Below are 18,568 nucleotides of genomic sequence, written 5' to 3' on the forward strand. Positions count from 1 at the left end.
ATTCTAGCAATTTTCTAAGTTTATAAGATCAGTATTTGAAATTTGTCCCTATTTTGGGGCTGTATTCCCCCATTATTGGCTTTGTCCATGTTTTTTGTGCTAATGCTAAGACGTTGAGAGCTATGGTGAAAAGTGAGAATTCTGTATTCCCCCATTATTGACTTTGTCCAAGTCTTTTGTGCTAAGAGGTTGAGAACTATGGTGAGAAGTGAAAACTGAATTCACTAAACGATAGCCATTTAAGTTTCAGTCTTTTTATCATTCAGGAAACTGCTGATTTTGCATAGTGGTATGTTGCTCTGACTGTAGTGCACAGGGTTCTGGTTTCAAGACTTGGCAGTGAAATGCATAGTGGTAACACAACATTTTATACTAGCAACTTTTCCAAATTTATGCAAGCAATGTTTAAAATATGTCCCTGGTTCTTGTTTTTTTGTACCCCCCCCCCAAAAAAAAAATGAAATTGAAAATAAGTGCGAGAAGCTGTGCAAGATGCCTATGGCTTACACTACTGTCATTTTATATATATATATATATCTATATATATATATATATATATATATATATATATATATATATATATATATACATTGTGTGTGTGAAAGTAGACTTTTATGATGGAAATGTTCTCAGTTTTGTCATTATTGGTTCATGCATTTTGTTTCATTGCCTACTGGAAAAATGTTCAAACAATAAATTTAAACCACTCTAAGTCTAACAAGTGTGCTGTATTTTACAAGAAATATAATTTAATAAAGTCAGGAAGGTGTATCAAAGAACACATGTATGTTTCTTGTTTTGTGTGCAAGGGTCCTATGATTTGAAAACAGCCCATATGTAATATTTATTCACCATCGGCCAGATGCATTTTCTTTGGATGTTGTGTGGGTTTCAATGCTGTTTCAATGAATGTGAGTTTCAAGGGCAGAGAAGATTTAATGCCAAGTCTGTTTTCATTGTGAGACAGTATTGCTTTGTTTAGCAGATATCTGTTAGTGTTTGTGCATTGTGCTATAAAATGTAAAAATAAAATCAAAAATAATCATTGTAGAAGTAAAGCAGTATGCACACATTAGTGTTTATGGTAAATGGGGCGAAATAGCCAGGTAATGGGGCATTGTAATGGCTGCAGGGGGACTCTGGTGCCATATTTTGGTTGTCTGTTCTTCAGTTTGAATTTGAAAGTTGGTATCCCACAATTCCATTGGAGTGGGCGGGGTTACGTAATTTTGTATGCAACTTTTATGTTAATCAGTGTAAAGATTTGTACCTATTTTTCGTGGGTCTTGTCCAGATTTTTTATGTTTCCAGGTTGAGAGGTATGGTCTTCTCATCCCCACAATTAGCATTTCTGTTATCTGGACATTCAATCTACTGAAGTAGATTCATACATATATATCTGTAGATATATATATATATATATATATATATATATATATATATATAAATATAGATAAATACATATGTGTATCTCTCTCACTCTGTATGTATATATAAATATATATATATATATATATATATATATATATATATATATATATATATATATAAACATATATTTATATACAGGTGTCACAGTTGACAAGACTATATACATTCACACACACATTACATATTTTGTCACACATACAAATACAAGCACACATATGTGTGTGTGTATGTATATATATATATATATATATATATATATATATATATATATGAAAACAAAACCCAAAACAAAAGGAGCCAGAGTCAATTCAATATGGTATAACCACGAAAACTCTGCTGAGTATTCACTGCTCGATGTCCAACGTACCACAAATAATCCAAAAAAGCAAGCGTATAAAAAGCTGTTTTAATAGAGAAAATTTTTTGGATTATTTGTGGTACGTTGGACATCGAGCAGTGAATACTCAGCAGAGTTTTCGTGGTTATACCATACTGAATTGACTCTGGCCTTTTTTGTTTTGTTTTTTCATATAATCGTACGTGGGACTCCTCTTGGTTTTGTTTTATATATATATATATATATATACACACAAACATACACTTTCCTACACATTTTAAAACCAGATAGACATTCTCCAATATTTCTGCCTTTCCTATATCTATTGATCTTAAAGGTATCGGTACCTATATAGTAATGAATCTGGGACCTAAATCTGAAATAACACTATCATCCTGACTACCATTACATTTTAATATGTCACGCCTATTGGTTGCATGTGCTATTCCATATGCCTTATCCACTATATTGACATTGTATCCCCTACTCAAAAATCCGTGTTTCATCTTGTGGGCTTCAGTGTCAAAATCTTGTTCAGAATTACATATCCTAAGTAGTCTTAAAAATTGTGCTTCCTAACTATGTGTGCAGGATGGCAACTAGAGGCTAACAAGATAGAATTTTTAGTAAACAGTTTACGATTTAGTTTTTAAAAAGAGTAGGAAAGTAATTGTGGGATCAACTATAGTGGCACCTCAAGGTTGTGCATTTTGTGGGAATTATTCACCTCCATCAATAGTAATAAGGTATTTGATATCTGTTCATTAATTACCTGTCGTACAAAATGGGTAATTTATATGGCAGTGTGTTAGTGTGGAGCATTCTATGTGGGACAAACATCATCTCATTTCTCTGAGACCAAATTGCTGAAAGCTCAAATCGCTGAAAACTGATTTGAATCCAATTTCACCAAAAATAGTAGTGTCAGTGTATATGCCCTATTCCCCACTGTAGTGCGATCCTGGAGTTAGTATATATAGTTGGGGGGCACAACCCCCCACATTGGGGGTGTGGGGGCGTAGCCCTCCAAGTTTGGTTAAAAATACTTACTTACCCTCTTAACAGAAACTGGACAATATAAAACCAAGCTAGATGGGGGGGCAGCCGCCCACACCCCGCTAACTATATATACTAACTCCAGGATCGCACTACAGTGCAGAAAAGGACATATGCACTGCCACTACTATTTTCGGTGAAATGGGATTTGGTCAAATGAGTCTTCAGTGATTTGGTCTCTGTGAAATGAGTTTTCAGCAAAGTGAAGTAGATCCATATATATATATATATATATATATATATATATATATATATATATATATAGATATATATATATATATATATATATATATATATATATATATATATATATATACCAACTCCATGTCTGAACAATTCTAGGAAAATTGTATAATCCCATTCCCGGTAAAACATCAATCTCACACCAGCACAGTCATCAGCTGATTTATATATATATATATATATATATATATATATATATATATATATATATATGTATGTGTGTGTGTGTGTGTGTGTGTGCATATATATATATATATATATATATATATATATATATTTATATATGTATATATACAGAGAGAGGGAGGTTTATTTGGAGCAACACTCACTGCATCGCTACCCTTTGATGAGGTATTTTTATATTCCTTCCACAGGGTGCCTAGATAAGCATATGACTGGCTGTAGCACAGTGATCAGCTTTATTTCTGGGATTCTGAGCGACTCCTACTATTGCTCCGTTGTTACAAGACTTGAGTGACTTTCATGACACATCATCTCATCATCTGTTTTTCCTTACTCATCCAATGGAATTTCCTGTCCTCCTCCTTCAATGCATTGCTCAGTGCTAAGGTTCTAAAGGCAGTTGAAAGCACACCACCTCAGTTTAAATCATTGTGAACACAACATACCAACTTGCCTTAAACTTGAGTTAATCAGAGTCTTCTTACTGTTTCTCCCTCTTTCTTTGATTTTTAATGTATCTTGAGACTTACAGGCAACTTACACTGTGATACATTGTAAAACGCTCATTATACTGATGAGGCTGTGGATGATTTTGTCCTATTATGATTAATTATCTGTTGCACTAGGCACCACTGGTAATATAAAAAGATAAAGCCCTGACTATGGCCCAAGTGACACAAGTCTGATTAGCCTCTCTGGTGCCTGACTGTACTGGCCGTGAGGATGTGCGTGCACATCTTGAGAGGGAGGGTGGAGCTGAGCCAGGTATGTACTGTATAGTTATCTTGAGAGGGAGGGTGGAGCTGAGCCAGGTATGTACTGTATAGTTCACTTTGAAAGGAGACTGCAATTCAAACACAAGGTCTGGGAATGAGCATTGATCTCCCCACTACACCAATGGGTGGTAGCCTTCACAGTGGTTGTCTGGGAGGTTTGACCCATATGATGAAGGCACTGTAAGCTCCAATGGTGACACAGATTGTGCAGACACACACACACACACACACACACACACACACACACACACACACACACACACACACACACACACGATGGGTTAGGCCACCCAAATACTCTCATTGTTGTGATATGGGTGAGGGTACAAAGCACCCTCATGACTGCCTGAATGACATCTCCCTCAGACTCCGGAGCATAAGAAGGAATAGGCCTATCTGTTTGTGGGGAGGCTGCAAGGTTGGCAAACATGGAGGCAAAAGTCACCTAAAAATAATTTGCTGCACTTGTAATTAATGTTTTTCTCATGGATTAAATTGCGGATGCTGTTTGATTGGGCTTAACTATATCTCTTATGGCTAAGTAATTTGCTATCTCTTTTTCTTACAATTCGATTAAATTCACTGCATATCTTTCTAATCTTTGTATGACTCTTTTGGAGTCATTAGCTTCCTAGGTCTCTCTTGAAAAAGGGTTCGCAACTCAGTGAAATTCACCCAGTTAGCAAATAATAAGTAAGTAAACTACCAACCTCCAACTGCAGATCACGAGTCCTCATTAATGCTTCATTTTTCTCTTCACTCAGTTTTGCATATTTCATAGCAAGATCATAGCTTTCCTCTTTACATTTCTTCAACTCTTCACTGACACTCTCCTTCTCATCTTTCATTTTTCTCACTCTGTCTTGGAGTTTGTGTAACTCACTTTCCTTCACCTTCAGCTGTTTAATTTCATCTTCCCTGGCCACCAGCTCTTGTTTCAGTTCATTGTTTCTCTTTTGTTCAGCTTTCACAGCATGCTGCAGCTTTGTAACTTCATTCATAAGGAGGTGCATCAAGCTGGACTCCCCTGCAGTATCTGAATGCAAGAACAAACACGGTAAACTCCATCATACTGACCATACATTGTCACTACAGGAAAATGTACACATTGCTAATCATTCTGAATTGCTAGGAGATAAAACAATAAAATGCATCTGTAAGGAGGAAAATAAGTCAGTACTCAATCTTCACTTTTTAAAAGGATTGCATTACCAGGCTGTATTTTTCTGAAGTAAAAGAGTGCAGATCAGCCACGAGACTAAATGCACAGCCCCCTTTAATCTGTTTCATGAATGCATTATCCCGTGGTCTAATGGCCCAGACCAAAATATTATGCTCTACTGTACTAAAAACCCATATTTGATTATGAACTTAAAAACCTACTAGCCTAGGTAGGCAGTGTGAACTATTTTGCCTTTATCCATTGCTTTGATGACCTTCTCAAAGAAGTCCTCCAGGTTCAGTAGGCATGATCTGCCCTTGATGAAACCACACTGGGTTGGGTCCAGCGTCTGGAGGTTTTTATGTCATTACTGATCATTTCCATGATAATTCTTTCCCCGGCTTTGCATATGGGACTAGTGAGACTTATGGAACTGTAGATTCCAGGGTCTGTAGCTGGTCTACCTTTGTACAGAGGGATGACTGTTACCATTCTCCATTCATGAGGCATGAAGGCTGTTTGGACGATACAGTTAAACAGCAATTCCAGAGGGCCTGATAGGTCATGTTTCATGCTATTTAGAAGGTATTCTGGGATGTTGTCTGGCCCCATTAATGCAGTGTTCTTTGCCTTGGAGACAGCATCAAGGACCTGTTGCCCACTGATAGCAGGAGGAGTTATATTTGGTGTTATTTCCTGAGGCAAGGTTGAGGGGGAGAGAGGGTTAAACTGGAGATGAATTTGTCAGCCAGTAGGTTTGCTATATTTTCTGGCTCAGTATAGGTGCTTCCATTTACAATGAGCTCTGCACACAACTGTGTATTGCCTTTGAGGTTGCAAATGCAGTTAAAGAATGTCTTCTGGTTGTCCTTGGCCTAGGTAGCCAAATTTACCTCAGATTTGGCTTTGGTAGACTTTATTTGTCCTCTGAGTTGTTTGCTTAGTTTGATGAGAGTCATACCTCTCAAACATTCAGATTTTCATAGAATGGCCAGAATTTTGTCTCATATTTTTTGTCTGTTCCTTATAAATTTTTTGGTTTTCTGGTAAATCAGTAAGGACTTAATTCAATAAATAAAGACAGACATTTGAGTTTCAGACTTTATATCCTTCAGAAAATGTTTGGTAACATAAACCCTTTTGCTCTAGCAACATTATATGTTTATAAGAGCAACATTTAAAATGTGTCCCTATTTTTGGGCCTTTGTCTCCTCATTATATTTCAGATTTTTTGTGCTAAGAAGTTGAGAGATATGATGACAGTGCTTTATCCTGCTGGGTGCAGCACCTCCTAATTCTTACCATGATTTTCTTCCTTCTAATATACAGGCTATTGATGTTATGATCCCACCACGGTGCATCTATGCAGCTATTAAAAATACCTTGTATATGGTTTCTGTGAACAGTTCTGTGTAGGCAGCAGTATTCTCAAGGTTTATGGGGGCTTGAAATTTTGCCAGGTTATCACTTAATAGAATGAAGTTAGCCTTAGAGCAGTTCTTGAATATTCCAGGGTTAACTGTGAGTTACAGGTTTTATTTTTACTTAAAAGTAAACCATGTTGTGGTCTGACCTTACCTGAGAAGACACACTGAATGTCTGCTCTAAACACAATGTTTAAACACAGATCCTTAAAATATGTAAAAGATCATCAAACCCAGATGAAGTTACTCTTCAGTTACTAAGACTATTTAGCCCCAGTGTTTAACCCTTTCTCTGTGGATTTTCGAAAAATACAAGCAAATGTGATGCACATTTAATAATTTAAATTGGGCTTGTGCCACACACACACACACACACACACACACACACACACACACACACACACACACACACACACACACACACACACACACACACACACACACACACACACACACACACACACACCCGCGCACGCACAAAAATTCGGGTCTACTTTAATTAAATGAAAGCAGTATCCGTCGAATACAAATCCGTCAATACATAAACAGCGAAATACGATAACGTCGAACATGCAAAACTGTGAAATTTAAACATCGAAACCGCAATAGTCAGCCAACCCCACTGCCTGTAACATACTACCTACGCAAACACAACAAGAAAAAACACATACATACACTAACCAAAACCCTAATACTAACCCTAAATTAAAGCACCAAAACCCCACTTGTAACCGTACACTAAACCCCACATACACAACTATCTATGCACAACCCATAACCCCTCCCTAACCCTAAGGTCCGTAACTACCGCACACTTACCCTACAGAACTATACCCACACAAAGTAAATATGCCACACACATACACTTAACAAAACCCTACACTAAACCTTACAAAAATTACCTGTCTATGCACTTACCTTAACCCGCACCGTAACCCTAAGGTCCGTAACTATCGCACACTTACCTTAAAGAGCTATATCGCAGATGGGCCAACTATGACAATTCGACATTTCCGATTTCGCTATTTAGTGCATTTGACGTTTCCGTGTTCCGCTGTTTACGTGTAGACTGATTCGTATTTGACAGATTCCGCTTTCGTTTAATTAAAATAGACCCCAAAAATTCATATAGCAATGAAATGTAAGTGGATATTACAAATTTACAGAATTCTTATTTTACGTGATATTAACTAGCACACTTTAAGAAAGTGGTTGCACAGAAAATATGGAAAATGCTAGAGGATTCTACAAACTGAGCTGCAGCAGAATTCTGTTAGTACATTCATATTGCATCAAGAATCATTTTACTAAACCAAGCAACAATGGAGACTCATCATAATAAGTTTCACTTACAAGACAGATCATCATGGGTCAGGTAGTCATGAGTCAGTCAGCATATAACAGCCCAGCTACCTGACCACTACACATCCTGACTACCCTGGTAATCAAATCATTATAAAAACAGCAAAAACATGAATTAAGCAGCTTCAAGACAGACACACCAGGGTGAAAAAATTCTCAGGCTAGAGAGACTATGGAGAGTATTCCATGACTCCCTGAATCTCTTCCCTTGAAGTTGTTTGGATGAGGTAGTCATACAGAAAATAGTCCCTACCAATGACAAGAATTAGGTAACTCCTCTGGGTGCTATGGAGAGATGAAAGGGTGAACAAATTAAATACAAATGCTGGGGACCTCAGTTGTGGATACATATTATATCGTATGTGCATTCACACATCCTTTATATCTCAGGTACCCAGGAGATTTTGAGGGTAACGATGTGGAAGTAATGCCGGGAGAGTTAACTTCCTGAATTTGGAAATTTTTAGGAACACATTCAGCCTGAAAAGATTCAGTATATGCCTCCAAGAGTCACCTCACTTTGGAACCATGCCGGCTTAATGGCGGAGGGGGATGAGGCCCTGACTAGGAGCCAGATGACCCACCTTAGGCTAGTAACCCATTTGTAAGAGGAGCGGATGATGGGGGGGGGGAGATGTGCTGGAGACATGAACCCAGGACACAGTCTGCACTGGTGATACCAAAATGGTGATGTCAGATAACTGCCATACTATAAAGATGGCATTTCAGAAATGCATCACCATGTAGCTGGGGGGGGGTGTACCTTCCAGCACCACAGAATGCCCACCTCATGACATAAGCCCAACACATCTGACAGAACAGGGCTAGTAGAAGAGCCCAGTGGATTAGGCAGTATGACAGACCCTCATCTAGCTGCATCCCACTGTGTTAAGGATGATAGCTCACACTGCTCCTTTACCTATGGGCTTCCCCAAGTGGAGGTCCCTCTTGGATCTCTAGCAAATTATTAAACAGGCACATTGTTGAACGTGATATGGCCAAACCCATATCATCAACAATGTAATTGTCAAACCATTCTGACTGAGATTGCGTTACAGTAGGGATCAGGAAATTTACCCTTTTCCCCACTGTAGTGCAATCTTGAAGTTGGTATACATAATTATCAGGGGGTGTGAGGCATGCAGCTCCCTACATAGGGGTGCAGGGGGGCTTGTCCACCCTGAAAAAACATTTTTTGTTATATGTGCAGGTGTTGTGTTTGTGTTCATTTTTTTTAACGGACTGCTTTGTCGATGATATGTGTTCGACTATATCACATTCAACAATGTGTCCATTCAATTATTTGATAGGACCCTCTCAATGTGAGCCATCACAAGTGTAGGAACTCCAAAGGATAGTGAATGGTAGAAAGTAGTCCAAAGTGGATCATGAAGCAAGGAAAAGTAGCAGAGAATATCTGTTCTATGGAACTACAAAAAGTCTAGAATAAATTTCCTTTCCTTGTTCTTGTATGGTAACTCCATTTATGGCTCTTGTTTGAAAGAAATGAGCTATCACTAATTGCTTAGGTCCCTCCTGGTCTAGAGAAATAGGAGGAATTCCCAGAAAGGGAGGGAAGTAGTCTGATGAAATCACCCCCCTCGTACATTTGTCTGCAGTTATAAAACATCATCTGTCTTTCAAATGGGAACTTCAGTTGGTGGGAGCTAGGTTTATGGGGTGATAGAACAGGGGAATAATCAGAACTGCTCATTTGAGTCTTAAGAGGGAGGGCTCCTTCTCCTGTCCATATATCTTGTCTGCCTTTACCTCTGCTGCTAGATTAGTCAGCCTTCTCACTTGTTTCTATAGAAGGGTTTGTTAGTAGCATAGCTCCTACTATACCACAGGATGGGCAATTGAGATAACCAATTAACATATTCCATTGTCTTCAACCTGATACAAATTATTCAGCTCTTGGGGACTGGTGGTTAGGAATCCACTTCTAAAGAGCCTGCTCCAAATACATCATTGAACTTCTTTTTTTGTAAATTGATTTTTATTGATTTTCATAGATAGAAACAAACAATTAAAATAATAAAATACATTAACATAAACTATATACAGTGTCCAAAATAGGTACAAAGTCTACAATGAAATTACATTTTATCTAATAATTTTTTTGAGTTTTAACCAAGTAATTTGTTTATGGGTCACATTTGAAGAAAGCAACAATGTTGTTTGCAATTCCCTATTACAGATGATTTTAGATAAGGATATAAATTAATTAAAGGAGAGGTTAGTTTTACATTTCCAATTTCTAGTTATGATTTTTCTTGCTATTGCAAGAAGGGACCAAAGAAGATGTATTTGGTTTAATGGGATATACCTTGGAATCGGTGCATTAAATAACAACAAAGAATTTGAGATCTCACATCTGTCTGACCACAAGGCTTTAATGAAATTTCTAAAATCAGACCAAAATGATGATACTGTTCTGCATTCTATAAACATATGAGCCCAATCAGCTTCCAATAACTCATCACATCTCCAACATTCAACAGATTCTTTCTGAGATATTATGGAGGCCTTTTGAGGTGTGATGAAGCTTCTATGGATAAACTTCCATGTGAAAATTTTCCAGTATGTAGATGTAGTTGTATAATTCACTGATTTAAGAATTAGTGCCTTTTCATTTTCTGAAAGTTGTGAGTTGTTAGTTTTGATCATATAATTCCATAAACAATCTTCTGAAATTCGTAAATCAGATCTAAGAATGTTATAAAATTTCGACAAAGAAATACCATTATTATTATTTAAGTTGCTGAGCTCAAACAAGAATGATAATGTCTTGGGAAGATCTATTGTACCAGAGAAATGAGATCATTTGGATTCTGCTAGAATAAATTCTCTAAAGGTCTGTACATTTAACCAATTATTTTGGATAATATCAAATCTGGCTAAAAAATAAGTGGTATCGTGAACACTTTTATTTCCTAAGAACTGATGCCAATATATTAATCCATTTTCCTCCATTATTTTCATTTTCCCCGTATTGAAGGAATCAAGACATTTGTTAGTGAAAGCTATTGGAAAGACTAGGAAAGATAGATTGTTGTTACAGGATTCTTATTTACTACTTTTATTTTAAATTTTCAAGATGAAATTAATTACAGAAATAGCTTTTGTTTTTTTTTTCCTTATTATAAAATAAATTTTTAACTATTAAGAAAAGCTTGATATTTTCAGAACAGTTTAATGTATTTATTAAAATGTCCGTGTTGCAGAATAAGATTGCCTTATGTAAATTTTTCCAATGTGACATATATTTCAGGCTTAGCCATAAGCTCATTAAATTAGGAATGACAGAATCGGCATATAGTTCAAGGTTGGGGAATGCTATTCCTCCTTCAGTCCAACTTTTATAGTGCCAGTTATAGTTAATTCTAGGTTTTAGGGGTGACCATAAGAATTTGATTAATAGAGAATTCAAGTGTATTAATTGTTTCTTGAGGGGAGGTGCTAACAGAGCTTGAAAAAAAAACAAGATTTTGGGTAATAAAATTATTTTTATTAGAGATAATTTTTCTTCCATGGTAATTATTAATGTGTTCTTTAATTATGTCTAACAACATTTTATAGTTTATTTTTATGGAGTCTTTCCAGTTAGAACAGATATAGATTCCAAGGTATTTCAATTTATTATTTACCCAGTTAAAATGACTATGATTAGATAAAACAGGTGTTATTTCTTATGAAATTGGCAAAAGGCTCTATTGATAATGCAAATAATAAAGGAGACAATGGGCAGCCCTATTTAGTACCCTTCATTATTTTAAGAGGACCCGAAAGAAAAGCACCAATTTTAATATAAGATATAGAATTTTCATATAATTTTTTTAATAAGTCAATGAAATCAGGAAAGAAGTTGACTGCTTCCAGCACCTGGAACCAATATGGCCAGTTTATGGAATCAAATGCTTTATCTAAATCAAGGCTGATGAGTGAGAGTTCTTTTTTTTTTATTGTTTGCAAAATCTATTAAGGATAACAGTCTTATGACATTATCTTGAACTCTGCTGTTTAGGATAAAGCCTGATTGATCATTATTTATTAATATTGGCATCATTTAGTTTAGTCTATTAGCTAAGATAGAAGTAAATATTTTGTAATCTAAATTCAATAAAGAAATGGGGCGATAGGAAGAAACATGTTTGGGGTCTTTATCCTGTTTTAGAATGGGAGTGATTAGTGAATATTTCCATGAGGGGAAAACTTGTCACTAGTTCTAAATTCTTTAAAAGCTTCCACTAGCATTTTCAAAACATTGTCAGGAAAAATATTGTATAATTCTCCTATTACACCATCAAGACCCAGGGCTTTGTTGTTTTTAAGGTTTTGTATTCTCTCTTTAATTTCAGTTAATGATATTTCTTTTAGTAATCTGTTGCTTTGTTCCTTGGAAATATTTTTATTTATATTATCTTTTAAAAATTCAACTCTTGTTGAGTTATTATTGGTGCATCAAGCTGTTTTGTTGATAGTTTCATGATAAGATTGAAATACCTCTAAAATATCTTTTAAATCTGATAATGGTTTAGATTTGTGTTTGGAAGGGTTTATTATCTCTGTTATCTGTTCTTAGTCAACCTTTTTGCTTTAACTGCTAGTCTGTGCATGTTTTTGGGATTAAGAGAATATAATTGTAACTTTAATCTTTCCAAGTTAATTGCAACTTTATGATTGAGGATTACTACATAATCCAAGTTTAGTTGCTTTAATTCCATATTTGAGCCAATATCCCCGGGAACTATTTTCTTTTTAATGCATCAATTTTTCATTGTATTTTGAGTAATTCTTTGTCCCATTCCTTTCTCTTGTGTAAGTACCAACTTCTTATTTTCCCAAATATACAAGCCTTTAAAGAATCCCAAATAAAGATTTTGGTTGTAGCGTTGTTATTATTAAACTCAAGTAATTAATTCAGTTCACTTAATAACCATTCTTTAAAGCCCTTTATCTTAGTGATATAAGCGGGCAATCTTTGCCATTGGATAAGTTCATTAGGTTTGATACTAACTTTAAATGATATTGCATTGTGGTCAGAATATGGGCAGGAAGTAATTATAACATCACAAGTTTTGGATAATAAATTATCAGATAAAAAAACTTTATCAATGGTTGTTTGAGTGCCATATCTATATGAAAAGTGGGTGAAATTCTAAGATTTAGGTTCCTTAATCTCATATATGTCTCATAAATTTTGTAAAGAAACAAAATAGGCTAATTTTTTAGCTGGGGCTTGTATTGTAATGTTTCCACTCTTAGTAGTATCTTTGGCTGAAATGATGCAGTTAAAATCTCCTGCCAAGATGATGTCTTCTTTGGATTTAGCTGAGATTGTTTCAAGGTATTTATTTGCTGTTTTAGCACCGATGCCAGGTATCCAATAAACATTTACTAAAGTAAAATATTTATTATTTAATTCCAGTACTACTTCACATAGCATACCATTCTTGTCTGAATATATATATTACTTTAGGTATTGGTAAAGATTTCCTCCATAAAATCATTGTATCTCGTTTCTTAGAGTGGTAATGGGATTCAGCAAGAATAGTGTAACCATTAAAAGATATTCTATCTAAAACTTTCTGTAATATATGAGTTTCTTGTAGAAAAACAATATCCACTTTATTAGATGTTAGGTATTTAGCTAGACTTCCTCTCTTGGTAGGGTTGTTAAGACCATTCACATTCAGAGAAATGCAATTAAATGAAGACATTATGAGGAATGTGTTTCAAGTTATTTAAAGCTATTTTGGACACAAACAATGCATAAAATTTAAAAAACAGAAAAAAACAAACTATTTACAGTTCTAACCATGGAACATCTAGTTCCTGGAATGATGAATAAGTCATCAAAACCACCTACAACCATCCTTAGTGCTCAAGATCACTATTCACTAATGCAACTACCTAAAAATGTAAACAAAAAATCAAACAGACAAGAAAAAACAATTAACTTTCCAGGGTAGTAAGGAATTACCTTAAGGTTCTTATGAAAGGTTTAATTACAATTATAATCTTAGTGTTCAATCACTAGTTAGAGTATGAGTAGTAATTATGAAAATAATTCAAGATCTTTAACATTAAAATATTAATGGCACAGGCATTAAGGGTAACAATAAAATAAGATTGTTATTAATAACTGATATAAAGCACACTGCCATGAAACATATTAAGATATTTGATTACTATAATGTTCAGCTGATAGAATGTATTCAATATTGTATCAGGTGTTAGCATGCTTCCTCAGAGAGGGAAAGATAAAAGTGTTTTAAATTATACATTAATTCCTAGGTCAAAACAGCGCAATAATTACACAAAGGAAAAACACTAACTTCTAATTAAATTCCTAAGCGTTGGATGTAATATCTAAAGCAGGGACAAATGTAGTCACATAAACATATGTTAAAAAAAGCTGCTTGGACATTGTATGGTTAAATATGCAAGTCAAAATCATCAGACAAACAGCAGAATGTGTTTTCAGAAACAATGAATAGTTAAGTCTATGGTATTAAACCACTGTGAAAAGAGGTAATTACATCTAAACAGTAAAGATAAAAAAAAATTACAAATCTTTGTAATTTAATCTACTGAACCTGAGTACTATCAGTGTGAATAACCAATAAACTTTGAGTTTTATGTAGTAAGAAACTGTTATAAAGAGCTTACCAATCAAATTACTATTTAGCATTTCTTTGTCATATATAGGAGGTAAGAAACAAATAGAGTCACATGCATACATGTTAGGTTAAACTGCTTTAAGGATGCATATTTAGGAAAGCTAGACAAATTCATCAGACAGGCAGCTGTAAATATTTTCTACAAGCAATGGTTAGGTTAAGCCTATAATGTTAAATCACAGTAATAAGCAATAAACACATCTAAACAATAAAAATAAAAATACGTTTATAAGTCTTTGCAATTTAGTTTGCTAAACCAGGCACTATCAGTGTGAAAAATCAATAAATTTTGATTGACTTTTGTTATATGAAATTGATATAACGCACATACCGCTCATTTTTCTGTTTGGCATCTCTTTGTCATACATATGACTTTTCAATACAATTTTTAAACATATGGTATTAAGTGCAAGACAAGAAGGAGTGTTTGTTGAATGTTTCCAGTGTTGTGCTCTTCAGAGGTTTGTCCCTTTTGCTTTCATAGATATGCGACGAAAGTTCAGAGGTCACAAACCTTCTGTTCACATGCAGAGACATGTAGCATTTCCTCGAAGAAAGAGGGATTCAAAGAAGAGTCTCGTGAAGAAGTTCCTTTGAAGCTTTATGGATTTTGGTGGTAAGGTACTTACAAGTAGAAATAACATTACATTTCAAGAGATGTCAAAAACCTTCAAAGAGTGGCAAGTCCGCTCAGTGAGCACAACCATTTCCCATACCTCCCAGGCATGCGAGAAACCACCCCAGCACCTCTGAAAACGACCAATTCAGGACCAAGCCCTCTATATAAAGTAATATTACAACAAAGCAGTTGACTTAAGTGAAGCAAGCAAACCCCAAATCTCACCCGACATAAGATCAGAAATGCTCACAAAGGACACAGAGCAGGGAAACCCTAAACCAGGCACACATAGCAAACACTTGAAGATGAAACTCTCACAACTTCCAAAAATGATATATATGCACAAACCCAAAATGCAACCAAACAGATGCGTACAAATGTCATGCATTCCGAAAACTTTGTTAAAGATGTGGTCTTTTTTTTTTGTTTTTAATGTTTTGATTTAGATATTGAATAATAAGAACAATTATTTCGGAGTAAACAGCAATCCCCAGCTGGACCCAAGGCAGTCTATTATGATACAATAATAAGAAACCATGCCAGTGCTAGACTATGTGATTTTATATATAATTATAGATATATAATGAGAAAGAAAGATGATATAATGACATTACCTTAGATTGATTGTTCCTTTCTAAAAGAGATTAGTTTATTGTGGAAAGAAAACAAATCCAGTGTTTAGATGAATTAGGAGAATGAAACAATGAAGTTATTTGCTTTTAAGCTTCTTACTTGTTTTGTCAGTAGAAAACGATTTACCATTGGTTGCTTGTCTTTTCAAACTAGGTAGGGAAATATCCATTTCTTCAACATTTTCTATTAATTTGTTCTTTTTCACAAAGTCTGTGGCTTCCTTAAGGTTGTTGAATATTTTTATATCATTAGAGAGGTTAATCCTGATTCTGGCTGGGAATATGGTTTGCGCTTTAATTTCTGCTTTTTTCAGGGTTTTAATGAGGGGAACACAAGCTTTTCTTTTGGTTATTATGGTGGATGTGCAATCATTATGAAACCTTATGCTTTGTCCATTTATTTGTATAGGGTTACCAGACCAGGCAGTTCTCAGGATTAAGTCTTTATCTTGAGTTGATAAAAAAATTACAATAATGGATCTTGTTGTATTGGGATTTTTTGATAAAGATGTGCTTGAGAGAGACCAGTGAGTTCTCTCTATCCCGAAAGAGAGAGCCTCAGGCAGATTTAGTACCTTCGGTAACCAATCATTTAAGAATTGAATCATATTTTTCCCTTCCATTTTTTCAGGTACACCATATATTCTAATATTGTTTCTTCATGATCTTGACTCCAGATCTTCCATTTTATCTAGCAATAGGGTGTTTTGTTTCAGTAAGAAGTCTATCTGATTGTCATTTTCAAGTTGTCTTCCATCGATTTCATTCATAGATTCTTCAATAGCAACTAACTGATCTGTGTGTTTTGTAATAATCTCTTTCAGGTCATCTATCTGTTTTAACTTTCTTTTTTCATGTTTTCCATGATTTTCTCCAAATTGTCCATTTTCAAGGAAATATCTTGAATACTGAAAATTATTGTTTGTAATTCTTTCTTCATGGAACTATCCTGGGAGGAAGCTTTTGAATGACTCATGGCTGAGAGAGTCTGTAAGGAACAGATGTAGTACTACTGACAGGAAAAACTCACTTCAGATTTACAAAATTTGATTTCCTTGTAAAGAATATTGTCCACGCTATCAAAATGAGTAGTTGAGAGTAATATCTGAGGTTTTTGAGATGTTGATATGACAAAATACTGTCAGAATAAGTCCTTTTAGGCAGAGCATCTAAAAAGTGCTGTTATCTCCTTGGCATCTTGGCCACACCCCCATCATTAAACTTCTGAAATACAGGATATGCTGCTGTGGGAGTCAGACACCTCTTTGTACCCCATTTTGAGGTGGCTCCTTCATTAAATTCCACATCTTATCAAATGATACATCCTCTGGGGGAAGCTCAGCAAAATGATCTCCTCATTAGGTTCAAACAGAACAGACAAAAGGAGCAGCAAAGAAAACATTACTGATTAGAACATAATTTAAACTACTCACATTCTCTCTTCAGGTAACTCACCAAACTCCCTCTGTAACCATCATCCAACCTTTGATATCTAGGGACAGTAGAAAACCGACAAATAAATCCTTTTCAAGTAAGTGATAGCAAAAAGATATTTCCATAAGGGCACTTTTAGTGAGTTACTTAAACAAACTGTACTCTTCAAAATATTTCCCCTAGTTGAGACTGTCAACTACTTTAACCACAACTTCCTAACTATCCTCAACTCTATTCCATACATAAGAAAAAGGTTAAAACCGTTACTGTTCCTTGGATGTCAACAAAAATTAAGTAACTGATGTAACTCATCAATCAAGGGCAAAGCTCAGAGACACTGGAAACATTTTCAAACAATCTAATCTGGAAGTTTTTTTGGTGAAATCTGTCTTTTACGCACACTTATTAATCAATTTTTCATTGATATCGTGAACTTCTAAACAATACAATCCAGGTAAATCTAGTTACAAATCTGCAAACACATAGCTGAATGATGAACTTTCAGCAATGCAATTAAGAATGAAAATCTTACCTAAAGGAAGCAAAAAAGAATTGAAGATGGCACAGGTTGCTCTCCTATTTCGACTGTGCATCATCTGATGTCTCGAGCTAGAGGAGGAGGAGACTAGTTCTTAGATGGCAATGACCAAATCACTGAAGTCAGGCACTGAAACGGTCATCTGCCTGCAGCTAATTCCAGTGGATAAGGAAGTATGCTATCACAAGGACTCCTACAATGAACACGTCTTCAGCACACTACTAAGTCTCCATTCTTAAAGCATAACAGGCCAGAATGGCATTGATTAACATAATATTATTAACTTTGGAGAATGCATCTCCTGCAATTACTACAAACTAAAGTTTAGAACATCTATAAACTGCAAACCATGAAAAATAAAATCGGCATATTTACTGCTGACTCCAAGAAGAGAGCATCACAGTCTCTCTAAATAGAAACTGAACTGGGTGCCAACCCAACACAGTGCTAAATTACCATTATCTAACTTAATCCTCAAACTTTTACACATGAGATACTACTTACCTTTAGCAAGAACACTGAAATGCAAATACAATTATGTCATGACACCTTGTTTTTCATCACCCATACATTTGACTATCATTTCACTACTTTTCTCTTAAAAATAGTTCTAACTTGTTTTTTAATTTTGCATACAGTCTGGAACAAATTGCCTTGTGCACGATACAATCTGCCCTCCTGTAAG

At 35.2% G+C, this 18,568-nt stretch overlaps 1 protein-coding gene across 3 annotated transcripts in view; it reads right to left on the reverse strand.

The window, feature by feature from the left end:
* CARD9 (caspase recruitment domain family member 9) overlaps positions 1-18,568 on the reverse strand; it is a 706,605-nt gene that overhangs the window by 355,777 nt on the left and 332,260 nt on the right. For all 3 annotated transcript variants that reach the window (XM_044058722.1, XM_044058720.1, XM_044058723.1), the window contains one exon: positions 4,737-5,062. In XM_044058722.1, coding sequence (XP_043914657.1) covers positions 4,737-5,062 — 326 coding nt within the window. The remainder of the gene's footprint in view (positions 1-4,736; positions 5,063-18,568) is intronic.

The sequence above is a fragment of the Protopterus annectens genome, chromosome 16.part0 (assembly GCF_019279795.1).
Source record: "Protopterus annectens isolate FY-2018-M chromosome 16.part0, PAN1.0, whole genome shotgun sequence".
Classification (NCBI taxonomy): Eukaryota; Metazoa; Chordata; order Ceratodontiformes; family Protopteridae; genus Protopterus; species Protopterus annectens.